The sequence below is a fragment of the Squalius cephalus genome (genome assembly GCF_949319135.1).
Source record: "Squalius cephalus genome assembly, chromosome: 7".
Taxonomy (NCBI): domain Eukaryota; kingdom Metazoa; phylum Chordata; class Actinopteri; order Cypriniformes; family Leuciscidae; genus Squalius; species Squalius cephalus.
The window spans coordinates 18704602-18717634 of record NC_137128.1 but is presented as its reverse complement, the minus strand read 5'-3'; the positions used below and the strand labels follow the sequence as shown (position 1 = coordinate 18717634).

Genomic DNA, 13033 nt, shown 5'->3' with positions numbered 1-13033 from the left:
AGCCATTCTGCATTATTCTCTCGTACTCCAAAGCATTAAATGAGTTTTCCCAGTGAAGCAGCTCATCAATGCTCATCTGGAAACACTCCCCACACACTGACACTCTTCCTCCATGCTTCACTGTGGCAGAGATGCTTTTATTATTATATTTCTCAGCAGATTTTAGAAGACGCCGCTCTGGAGCATCACTGTGTTTCATTGTGATTCATCCCTCAAACTTCCCATATTCTGCCAAATTCCAAATGCTAACTCTGAGACAGCAATTGCTTATTAAGTAGTGCATTTGCTTAAGTTTAGCTAATTTCCTGACCAATAGTTTGTGGTTAAAAATGCAGCAATATATATCGTGGATAGTGACAATATGTATTGTGTATAGTTCACCAAAAATAAAAATTACTGTGTGAGAAAACAAGAAATAAAAACTCAGTGAGTGTTTTTGCGCAATTTTCTCACCTCATGGGATCACAACACTAAGAGATAGTAAATCCTTTTCCTGGATATTTTTTGTGCGTTCCCGAGATTAGACCTTCCTTAACATAATGCCGAAAACCCGAAGTCTCTAGGTGGTCTGGTTGAGGAGTAGATAGAAGTGCAAGATTGGTGCGCACAGACGCACAGAACAGAAATCATGAGTTAACAATCGCAATTTGTCCGGTGGAAAATTGCGCTAAAAATCAAGTATTCAGAGTTTTAATGTCAGTACTACATTAAACTACTATATATGATGTTGAATATAATTTATAATAATGCAGTTGGGGTATTACTGTATTATTGTATTTGTGGGTCTTGATAATGCCAAATGTCTGATGTTACCAGTAAAAAGTGGCCTATTAAACATAGTCAGTGACAGAGTGCAAGCATATTCGTCTAATATAATTCTGTATTTTCAGCTTCAGAATCATGAATATTTGTATTCTGGTGTTACCATTGTCCTATTCATTTACACCCACAATGTAATATCAAATGTAGCATTTTAATCAGCAGTGCATTTCTTGATAACCTTTTATCATATGTCTTGTAGTATCGCAATAATATCGTATCGTGAGTTTAGTATCGTGATATATATCGAATCGTGACATGAGGGTATCGTTACACCCCATATTGTTTAGCGATTTCGGGCCCCCCTTTCTTTCTTTCTTTCTTTCTTTCTTTCTTTCTTTCTTTCTTTCTTTCTTTCTTTCTTTCTTTCTTTCTTTTTAGTGTAGATAGTCAGGAATGAACTGAATTTCTGTTAGAAAGAAGTGAAGATACAGCTTTAAGGGAGTAGAATTACAGTCCACTTCACCTGAACACGATAAATAATGGATACAAGCTCACAGGTAATACTAGATCTCTGGTGCTTGTACAGAGACTGTTGGAAGAGCCTGACCACTGTTAATCTACAATGCTGCATCAATGAAGAAATTATAGGGCATTTATCGTTACCTCGTGACGGGGACCTGATGATCATATTCAAGGAAGGGATCCTCTGAACATCAAACAGCGTGTTTGCGTAAAATCATTAAAAAAAAATTCCTAAACTCGCCAACACCACATGGTTTATACTTTGTCTTTTGCTGATTGATACATTTGCTATGATCTACAAAAAAAGAGAAATAGCCTACAGTAAGACGAGCGGTTACATAACAGTCAGTAATGGAGAACACCATCCCTCTCATTACAACAATTGGACCATGAGGAAGAGGAATGATCAAGTGCTGTGAAAATAACCTACAGAAACACTATAATGGATTACAGACAAAAAAGAAAACTCTCTTTTCTCACTATTGGATTGATATTTCTTTTGAGTGGCGTAGAATATGGTAAGTGGACAAGAATTATTTTCCTTTCCTTTCCTTTCCTTTCCTTTCCTTTCCTTTCCTTTCCTTTCCTTTCCTTTCCTTTCCTTTCCTTTCCTTTCCTTTCCTTTCCTTTCCTTTCCTTTCCTTTCCTTTCTGCAGCAAATAACTTGTTTGAATCAATAGTGCAAGAAAGCATTAAACTATTAATGTGTAATTGGTGAATGTATTGATTTTATTTTGCACATCAACTGCATAAACTCTCTTCTCTCTCTCTCTTTCAGCTGTCATTCTGCCCACTATATGGCGATATCTGCAGATATTAGAGGCACCACCTTATTTTCTTGGCTTGGGTCTATCCGCGTTCAGCTTCAGTGGGCTGGTTTCAGGTCCAGTGTTTGGTCACTGGTCAGACAAAACCAGAACTACAAAGACCATCATTCTCTTCTCCAATGTGTTTGAAATTGTGGGTCAGTATACCTAAGAATGGAGATGGTTTTAAAATATATCAAATAACCTTTGTTCTTGCGCAGTTATGATCTCCTGAGGATGTTGTTTGGACTTGCTCTTTGCAACACATTTGTCTTACAGGAAACTTCATGTATTTCATGGGATATTCAAAATGGCTCCTGCTGTCCAGCCGTCTTGTTGCAGGTGAGGATAGTTTGAAGCTGCACTGTTCTATCAGTCACAATAAACGTTGTTTGTGAGATTCTGTTCTCCTGTGGTGTAAACCATCAACAATAATGAGATTTTAAGACATCCAACAGATACTAACAGAGAGACTGTTCTTTTTGATTGATGACTCTCATTAGATTGTAATTTCTGCAATGCATAATTGAATAATCCTGACAGGACCAATGAGTTTTTATACAAGTTTATATATATATATATATAGGCAGGTGGAGCTGGGGGAGGTAGAGGGTCTATTTAAATTCTGACCAAGCCAATCTGATTGTGCCATGTGACTTGATGTTTATAAACTGGCTTTAGTTACAGCACACAGTATTCACAGTAACTTTTTCAGAGTATCTATTTGCAAGTGTAAAGTGCCTGTCCTGTTGGCAAAGACTATTAACACTAACCCCGCCCACCAATGTCTGGTTGGGCCTCACAAGATTAAAAAAGACGCACACTTCTCAGTGTCTACAGTGAGGTTGGCTGTGGGCAGTATGGCACGGAGAAGTAGCTTTTGACACGTTTGACCAAAGTTCGAACCCGCCTTTTATCAAACTCCTCTTCTCCGTTTTCTCATCATATGTCAGATCGGAAAGGCATTTATTTTCAATAAAAATGAAGAAAATATTTGAAAAGTGGAAATAAAGTGCGTAACGAGTGTTTAATAATGAAGTATTTATTATCTTCCCAATAAGGTGGCATCCATTTAATAATTTTAATAAATACAGTAATTTACAGTTATTATTGCATCCTGTTAATGTACAACAATACTGAGGAGCAAATAGTATCTGCCACTATTTATAAGTACAAAAAGCATCTAACAACTATTTGCACTTATTGCAAAGAACTGCTACTTTTAAATAGGCTAGTGTAAATAGAATATATCGCTATTTTCATTTAGTGTAAATAATTGCTATTTACACTTAGTCTTAATAACATTTATTGCCATTTGCACTTAGAGTAAATCCGCTGCCTAATGTTTTTTCCCATAATAGTTCTGAATTACACTGCATCCTTCCATCAGGTATTGGAGCAGGAGCTGGTTCCTCCATTTTTGGGTTCCTGACACGCACTACCCTCCCCGATGAGCGAGCTAGAGTCTTTGCTGCTGTCATGGCATGTCGTCAGGCTGGACTTCTGATTGGTGAGTCAGTGTTCCACCATGCAATAAGTGGCTATAATATACTGTATATACACTATGCATTTTTACTTTCAGGTCCTGCATTCAATATCTTTCTAAGGTTGTGTGATTTCAAATTGGGTCCATTCATTGTAAATAAGTACACCTCACCTGGGGTAAGTATGTTTTGGCTCATTTCCTATAAATTTAGATTCTAAACACACACACGCGCGCACACACACAGGCCGTTTCACATAATGATGGATGCAGCTTGTAATAATGTGAATGTAGTAACTCTGCACATTTCAGATGTCTTCTTAATGAAACACACATGATTCCACTCTTCAGGTCATTAGTAGAAGATCCAAGGCCTGAAATGGTTGCATCAGATCAAAAGAGAGAGAAAGTGTAGTGCTAGGGGGCTCAATAGGAACAAGGCTGGGAAACACACATCCTGTCAGAGGATCTCATAAAACAAGAGCATGTCCGGCGGATATTTCACTTCACTTGGAGTAAAGAAAATGAAGCACTTTTTAAGCATGATTAATTTTTTTTTTCTTTTTGACATTATTTTCATGACAAGTTTCCTCCTACATTTGTATTACTGTGGTGATGCTAAAAATCTCATTCTCATTTATACGCGGCAACACTTCACAATAAGATTTCATTAGTTAACGTTAGTTAACTATCTTACTTCAACATTTTTATTTGCCATTTTTAAGTTATTTTCAATAAGTTGACTTCTTCAGTTCAAGCTGCCTTGTGCTCTTTCGACCCAGCTCTTCATGTGTGGGATGTGGCTGCTTATGCAGTTTGCAGTGATGTTCCTTTACTGGGACATCCCACCACTGGACTCCTTCCCTGAGCAGCACACGCCCCTCAGAGAGATCAGAGGTGAAGAAGATGAGCCCCTCATGAGTCTGGAAGATGAAGACTGGGCTTCAGCAGTGGACTCGAATGGCCCGGTCAATCCAGAACAGACCGAGACCCAGCTCTCATCCGAAGTCCCACCATCTCCTCCTGATTCGCCACCTCCAGATCCCTCTGACCCCTTTGAAAACTTCAGTGCCAGTCGAGGTAAAGTTTAATGTCAAATTAAAGTGCTTTTTTAGCAGTGCAGTTTAAGTTGGTGTGGCATTGATTCCTTCTTTGTTGCATCTGAGGTGCTAATCTGAGAGTAGCGGTCTGAAAACGGCTTATTGATCTCTTCATTCTGTCTTTGCACTATGATTGCTGTGCGTGTGTGTGTGTGTGTGGTAGATATCTCCATTTTATTCAATCTTGTCTTGGCAGCCTGAGATCTATAACTCTCTCTCTCTCTCTCTCTGTGTAGAGTTTCTGAGGGAGGAGGTGGTGGTTCTCCTCACTGCTCAGTTCATCACTCTCTTCAATCAGACAGCACTCGAGGTAAAAGTCATCATTTTCAGGGTTGGCACCAGCGTAGGTCCTGGTCCACTTGTACACTTAAATACACTACACAACTTTTTCAAATCTGAACCGATTTTAAAACACTATAGGCTTCATATACTTGCCGACGTGGTTACAATGGAAATGGTTACAGAGGAAAAACATCACACACGACTGAGGATCACACACTACCAGACTTTCAAGTCGATCCGAACATGACAAACTCATGAAACATGCACTTGGTTAGGAGACAGTGGACAAATGGAATCAATATGTGTATAAAATCGGGTCAAAATATCAAACATGTTTAACATTCTCAAAATAGTGGACAGATTCATAGTCGGAAGGTAAAAAAATCTGAGACTGTGCCCATAATACACTATAATTTTCTTAAATTCCGCCAACTCAAATCTGCAAACTGGCTCTCGAGAACTAGCCTCAACTCGTCCAGACTGTAAATCAAGGCAAAAGTAGTGTGTGCCAGCCTTCAGTAATTATGTTGGCTTATCAAAGCCAACCTACTGATCTGGTATTTAAGCAGCTTCTTTTTCTTTTAAGACCAACATTTTTAAAATGAACAGCATAAAGCTTCCAATTTATGACCACCAAACTCATACCAGAGCCTTTAGACTACGGAAGCATTAGCAAGACCTATACCTAGGACGTGTTAGCAATGTACATGCTAAAACATACTAGCAACATACTAACAACATCTTAAAACATGTTAGCGATGTGCTAGCAACATGCTAAAACATGCTTGCAAGGTGTCAAAACATGCTAGCAATGTGCTAAAGTGTGTTGGGAAAATGCTAGCAACACATGAACAAAATGTTAAAACCATAGATATGTACATAGATGCCACATTCAACGGCTGCTAATAAGGGATCTATGTGTCTATGTTTAAAACTAGCAAGCAACATACTAAAACATGTTAGCAGCATGCAAACATCATACTAGAATACAGTTCTCGCTAAATGTAATTTTTTTTAGCAACATGTTAAAATATGCTAGAAATGTGCTAGCAATGGTAAAACAATGCTATCACTGTGTTGATAAAATTTGCAACATGCTAAAACATGTTAGCAATGTGGTAAAATATGGTAACAGCATCGTGGTAAAAAAGTTAGCAAAATGCTATCAACATAAAATGTTAAAACTTGCTTGTGCTAAAAAAGCTTATAATTTCATAAAAAACATACTGTATCATTAAAACATTATTATGGTGCTATTTTGGAAGTTGCAATCAAAATGTGTTTTAAATGGGCACTGTGCTTCTGAAAACCAGTCACCAGACCCCCCACACTGTCCTAAACTCATCTGAGCCACTAAATAATGTCTGCCCAATTATGATTGATTAAGGCTCACAGTGTAGGACCATCTAAATCTAATTTAATGTAATCTAATCTAAGCTTTGATTTAATATAATCAGGTATTTGAAATTGACACACATTTACATTCCCGGTTGCCTGACCTAGATACATGACAAACTAATAAATAGAGTTTAGGATGTTCCTTTTCATTAGATTTTCCCCCCTCAGATATATCATGCCTAGGTTTGTTCTTTCACATTAAATCAAATTTCTCTATGAAAAGCACGTGCTGGATGCATTATAATTTTTACATTTACTTAACATTGCCTGAAGAACATGCAAGACTTGCTATTAGTTCTGAGTTGCTTTAAAGGGATAGTTCACCCAAAAATGAAAATTAGCCCATGATTTAATCACCCTCAAGCCATCCTAGGTGTATATGACATTCTTCTTTCAGACGAATACAATCTGAGTTATATTAAAAAATATCCTGGCTCTTCCAAGCTTTATAACGGCAGTGAATGGCTGTTTCTGTTTTGAAGAAAAGTCCATAAAAGTGCTAGTCTGGCAAGCCAGACCTACATCAAGATGTTAGGTCTGGGAACTCACCATTGGCACGGCTCAATCCGAGGGGCGGGATAAGCGGTTGTCTCTCAAAACCCCTCTGCACGCAATAGGACAGCGCTACAACCAATCAGAGCAACGAAGAAGGCTAGTTGGTATATTAAACTTTTGCCGTATCCGGTCGACAAAACTCCGAACACATCTTGCTTTTTTAAGAATGACTTAAGTGCCGTTCTTTGCTCTTTTCTCAAAGAACAGCTTAGCTCCAAGTCCTCCAGAGTCGCGGCCAAAGCCGATTCGAAAGGCCGCTGTTCGCCAGCAGCAGCCGTCATTATTTGTTTTCAAGTAGCAGGGAACCGTCGCAACTCTGTCGTCATTATGTTAAGCCCGCCCCACCTACTCTATACACGATGTGATTGGCCTGACTAGAGTTTGGTTTTTCCAGCTCGAAAGTCAACGGAGAGTTGCTAGACTACCCTGGCTGCAAAATAAATTTTGCTGCCGCTAGGGTGCGTCTAGATTTCTAGGCCATAAAAGTGCATCTATCCATCATAAAAATACTCCACACTGCTCCGGGGGGTTAATAAAGGCCTTCTGAAACGAAAAATACAGCGTTTGTGTAAGAAAAATATCCATATTTAAAACTTAATAAAGTAAAATAACTAGCTTCCGGCCAAACGAACAAATGGATTCCATTTAAGTGTAAAGCGCAACTTACGCCATGACGCACTACGATACTTCTGACATCACAAGTTGCATAAGTTGCGCTTTAGACGCAAGTAGACTGCGTATTAATTTGGCCAGAAGTTAGAATTTAACTTTGTAACATGTTAAATAAGAATATTTTTATTACACAAACCATTATAAAGCTTGGCAGAGCTAGGACATTTTTTAACATAACTCAGATTGTATTTGTCTGAAGAAGAATGTCATATACACCTAGGATCACTTGAGGGTGAGTAAATCATGGGCTCATTTTCATTTTTGGGTGAACAGTCCCTCTAAGCGTGTTGCTATGTGGTTGCTAGGGTGTTGTGAGTGGTTGATGTCCTGCTCTCGTCCCCAGACCATGGTGACCCCCCTGACGCAGAAGTACTTTGGCTTGGGTGAGCTGGGGAACAGTGTGATGTACAGCCTGTGTGGGCTGGAGGTAATCGCGGGTTTCTTCCTGGTGCGCTGGCTGAGCCGTGTGCTGGAGGACCGGGTGGTGCTGGCTGTGGGGCTGCTCATCTGCAGCGGGGCTTGTGTCTGGTGCCTCATCTTCCTGGCCAATCCACAGGGTGTGTGTGTGTGTGTGCGTGCTTGGCAGACATCCAGAGAAACTGGCATACACCTGGGCATGGACAGACACAATATGCCAGCTCAGTTTGGTGCCAGCTCGATGATATGCATTATTAGTTTGGAACTGTTTTGAATCTATCTATCTATCTATCTATCTATCTATCTATCTATCTATCTATCTATCTATCCATCCATCCATCCATCCATCCATCCATCCATCCATCCATCCATCCATCCATCCATCCATCCATCCATCCATCCATCCATCCATCCATCCATCCATCCATAACAGTTTGTTTTCTCTCTATCTGTTTACCTGTGTCTGTCTTCCTCTGTCTATCTATCCTGTCTATCATTTGTCAGTCTATTTCTGTCTATCTGTCTGTCTGTCTGTCTGTCTGTCTGTCTGTCTGTCTATCTGTCTGTCTATCTATCTATCTATCTATCTATCTATCTATCTATCTATCTATCTATCTATCTATCTATCTATCTATCTATCTATCTATCTATCTATCTATCTATCTATCTATCTGTTTGTTTTCTCTCTATCTATCTATTTGTTTTCTCTCTATCTATATTTACCTGTCTGTCTGTCTCTGTCTATCTATCCTTCTATCATTTGACAGTCTATTTCTGTCTATCTGTCTACCTGTCTCTCTGTCTGTCCATCTGACATTTGATCTGACTATCTGTCTGTTGTCTGTCTGTCGCTGTTGATCTATCATTTAACAGTCTATTTCTGTCTGTCATGTACCAGTCTATCTATCTGTCTTTCGCTGTCTGTCTAGCTATCTATCATTTGACAGTCTATTTTTGTCTATCTGTCTGTCTCTTTCGGTCTTCGATATTCTCTCTTTCATTCTCGATGGATATGTATTTTGATCAGGTGGTTTTGTGTTCGAGTTGATTGAGTTTATCATCGGAGTGTTCCTGCAGTTACTGGGACTTCCTTTCGTTGCCGTGTCTCAGGTGTCCCTCTTTTCTAAGGTTACAGCTGAGAAAACACAAGGTGAGAAACAAAGAGAATACAATAAGAGACATAAGAAAAAGATAAATGAGATCTTGAGTAAACATGCAACACTCACGTTTGTAGGTGTCACATTTTGTCACTGTTAATGACTGTGTGTTGTGTGTGTGTGTGTGTGTGCAGGCTTTAGTCAGGGTGTGCGACGTTCAGTCGGGGGTCTTGCCACCATCCTCGGTCCCCTGTGGGCAGGGGGTCTAATAGGAAATCTCTATGTGATGCTGGGTATGATGATGCTTCTACTGACCCTCATCATGGTGCGTAGACAGACTCATTATGACTGATTCTGTAACATTATCAGATATTTCTCTCAGTATGTCATAACACACATCATTTACCAGCTCAATTAAGTTTACATTTATTGCTTTGTGCAAACAGTGTCTATTACGGATCCAGTCAACTGAAAAAAAAAAAAAAATCTCTATTGAATGGAGATTGTAGGTTCATGTTGGCCTTTTCCTTTCAGAGAGGTGCTTTGGAACATTTCATTAGATAGAGAATGCCTTAAAGTGAAACTGTATTTTACAATCTCAAGTTACATTAATAAATAATAATATATGTTGGTATGTTCAGAAAAGTAACATGATTGACAGTTATTTATTCATCTTGTGCTAACTCTTCAAGAAGTTTATTTATTCAATTTAATGTTGAAACTTCCATTAATGCCCATTTTTAATTAGTATTATTTACTATAATAAAACTCGGGGTATAGTATATAGCTATAGTAATGGGGTTGGAAATTTAGGATTGTCCCCTTCTGACAAAGCTAAACAAATATAAGAAAAAGTGATTAAAAAAGGAAAAATGATATTAACTGGGCTTATCCTTGCCATGAGTTTATTTGCAGATTTTTAATAGTCCATTGTTTAAAAAAAAAAAAAAAAAAAAAAAATTAGGTATGAGGGTTAACACAATCTGTAGTTCTTTAAAAATGTGTAAACTAAAGAAGAAAATAATTCATAAAATCAAGATATTCCCTGTTCATACTATATTAAGGAAATATTAAAAAAAAGATAAATTATGTGAAAAATGTCTATTATAACACATAACAATGTCTGGTGTCTGTCAACAAACAAAAGTTGGTGTCTGATCTTCAATGTGAAGTATATGTTAATGAGGGACAAATATTGTACCTTTTGTTTCGGCTTCAATTTTGTTAGACTTTTAACAGTGAGTCTAACGTTCGGTGTCTTATCCTGGTCAGATCATGATGGCGTTGTCCTACGAGAAGCTGGTGGAGCTGCCCAGGGTGGAGAATGCTCAGGACTCAGAGAACGGAGGATAGACACCACCTTTTGCTTTACGGGATACAGGTGAGACGGTGGACTTACCTTGTTCACTGGGGAAGTGTGTAATTTTAGTTTCAGCAACATGACAAAATAAAATTGAAAAAATAATTGGTTGAAAAACCCCCCCAGATAATATATATATATATATATATATATATATATATACACTCACCTAAAGGATTATTAGGAACACCATACTAATACTGTGTTTGACCCCCTTTCGCCTTCAGAACTGCCTTAATTCTACGTGGCATTGATTCAACAAGGTGCTAAAAAGCATTCTTTAGAAATGTTGGCCCATATTGATAGGATAGCATCTTGCAGTTGATGGAGATTTGTGGGATGCACATCCAGGGCACGAAGCTCCCGTTCCACCACATCCCAAAGATGCTCTATTGGTTTGATATCTGGTGACTGTGGGGGCCATTTTAGTACAGTGAACTCATTGTCATGTTCAAGAAACCAATTTGAAATGATTCGAGCTTTGTGACATGGTGCATTATCCTGCTGGAAGTAGCCATCAGAGGATGGGTACATGATGGTCATAAAGGGATGGACATGGTCAGAAACAATGCTCAGGTAGGCCGTGGCATTTAAACGATGCCCAATTGGCATTAAGGGGCCTAAAGTGTGCAGAGAAAACATCCCCCACACCATTACACCACCACCACCAGCCTGCACAGTGGTAACAAGGCATGATGGATCCATGTTCTCATTCTGTTTACGCCAAATTCTGACTCTACCATCTGAATGTCTCAACAGAAATCGAGACTCATCAGACCAGGCAACATTTTTCCAGTCTTCAACTGTCCAATTTCGGTGAGCTCGTGCAAATTGTAGCCTCTTTTTCCTATTTGTAGTGGAGATGAGTGGTACCCGGTGGGGTCTTCTGCTGTTGTAGCCCATCCGCCTCAAGGTTGTGCGTGTTGTGGCTTCACAAATGCTTTGCTGCATACCTCGGTTGTAACGAGTGGTTATTTCAGTCAAAGTTGCTCTTCTATCAGCTTGAATCAGTCGGCCCATTCTCCTCTGACCTCTAGCATCAACAAGGCATTTTCGCCCACAGGACTGCCGCATACTGGATGTTTTTCCCTTTTCACACCATTCTTTGTAAACCCTAGAAATGGTTGTGCGTGAAAATCCCAGTAACTGAGCAGATTGTGAAAAACTCAGACCGGCCCGTCTGGCACCAACAACCATGCCATGCTCAAAATTACTTAAATCACCTTTCTTTCCCTTTCTGACATTCAGTTTGGAGTTCAGGAGATTGTCTTGACCAGGACCACACCCCTAAATGCATTGAAGCAACTGCCATGTGATTGGTTGATTAGATTAATGAGAAATTGAACAGGTGTTCCTAATAATCCTTTAGGTGAGTGTATATATATATATATACACGTATATGTATATGTATATGTATATGTATATATACACACACACACACACACACACACACACACACACACACACACACACACACACACACACATACACACACACACACACACACACACACACACACACACACACACACATATACATATATATACATACATACATACATACATACATACATACTGTATATATATGTGTGTGTGTATGTAAATTTACGTTTCACATTTCATGACAATACACATATTGACATTACACATTTTATTTTTAAAGAGAAAAAAACTCATTGTGTTCATTTGCTTTTTCACTCTATACAATCTGGATGACATATTGTGTCAGGCTGAAATTCCACTCATAACTTTGATTTTGTCTGCACTAACTGAGTTAAACTGATACAGACTCCAGCCATGCAGCTCTAAACTGCAATATAGACACGTCTCAGAACTGAAAACGAAAAGTAAAAAAGTGGGCCACTGAATAACAAACATGCTATAATCCGCTTGCGACAAGCAACGTTATAACACAAAATCACACTCTCTGCTGTATGAAAAAAAGCTGTCATTGGTAAATGAATCTATCTGTGTGATTTTCATATTTCAGCACAGAGCAAGAGCCCCTCTCTCTGTGGTCTGTCTGCCAAAGTTTAGCGCTCGTGTGGGCCTGTACAGAGCAGATGCTGAAACAGTGGGAGATAAGAGGCCCTGCCAGGGCTAGCAGACCGAGAACAGCAAGAAGGGCACACACACGGGTGCGCGCACACACACACACACACACACACACACACACACACACACACACACACACACACACACACACACACACACACACACACACACACACACACACACACACACACACACACACACACACACACACAATTTGGTTTTCTGCTGCAGATTTTTATATTCTGTATTTTTTATAATTTAGTCCTCATCCATTCTGTTTCATTTTGCATAGTGTATTTAGTTACTGACTCTTTTAATGTACATGTCTTGTATGATTTGAGGATCTCCTGATTTGCTGATGTGGAGGAGTATGAACATTTGAAGTGAATGAACACATGATGGCGCTGTTGTCCCTTAAAGAGATTGACATTGGACAGACAGTACTGCAAAACTCTCTATGCATGATAGTGTGTGTGTGTGTGTGTGTGTGTGTGTGTGTGTGTGTGTGTGTGTGTGAGAGAGAGA

General features: G+C 39.1%; 1 protein-coding gene across 1 annotated transcript; it reads left to right on the top strand.

Annotated features, from left to right (window-relative positions):
- Positions 1–1726: 1726 nt before the first annotated feature.
- Positions 1727–12601, top strand: mfsd8l2 (major facilitator superfamily domain containing 8-like 2; the record flags this gene model as incomplete). The annotated part of the gene is made up of 12 exons (XM_079876745.1): positions 1727–1802; positions 2063–2248; positions 2370–2432; positions 3481–3600; positions 3673–3752; positions 4356–4653; positions 4910–4983; positions 7924–8137; positions 9025–9147; positions 9289–9419; positions 10367–10475; positions 12444–12601. The coding sequence occupies 11 exons, from the start codon at positions 1727–1729 to the stop codon at positions 10445–10447; spliced, it is 1446 nt and encodes a 481-aa protein (XP_079732871.1). The 3' UTR covers positions 10448–10475; positions 12444–12601.
- Between the last annotated feature and the right edge of the window lie 432 nt (positions 12602–13033).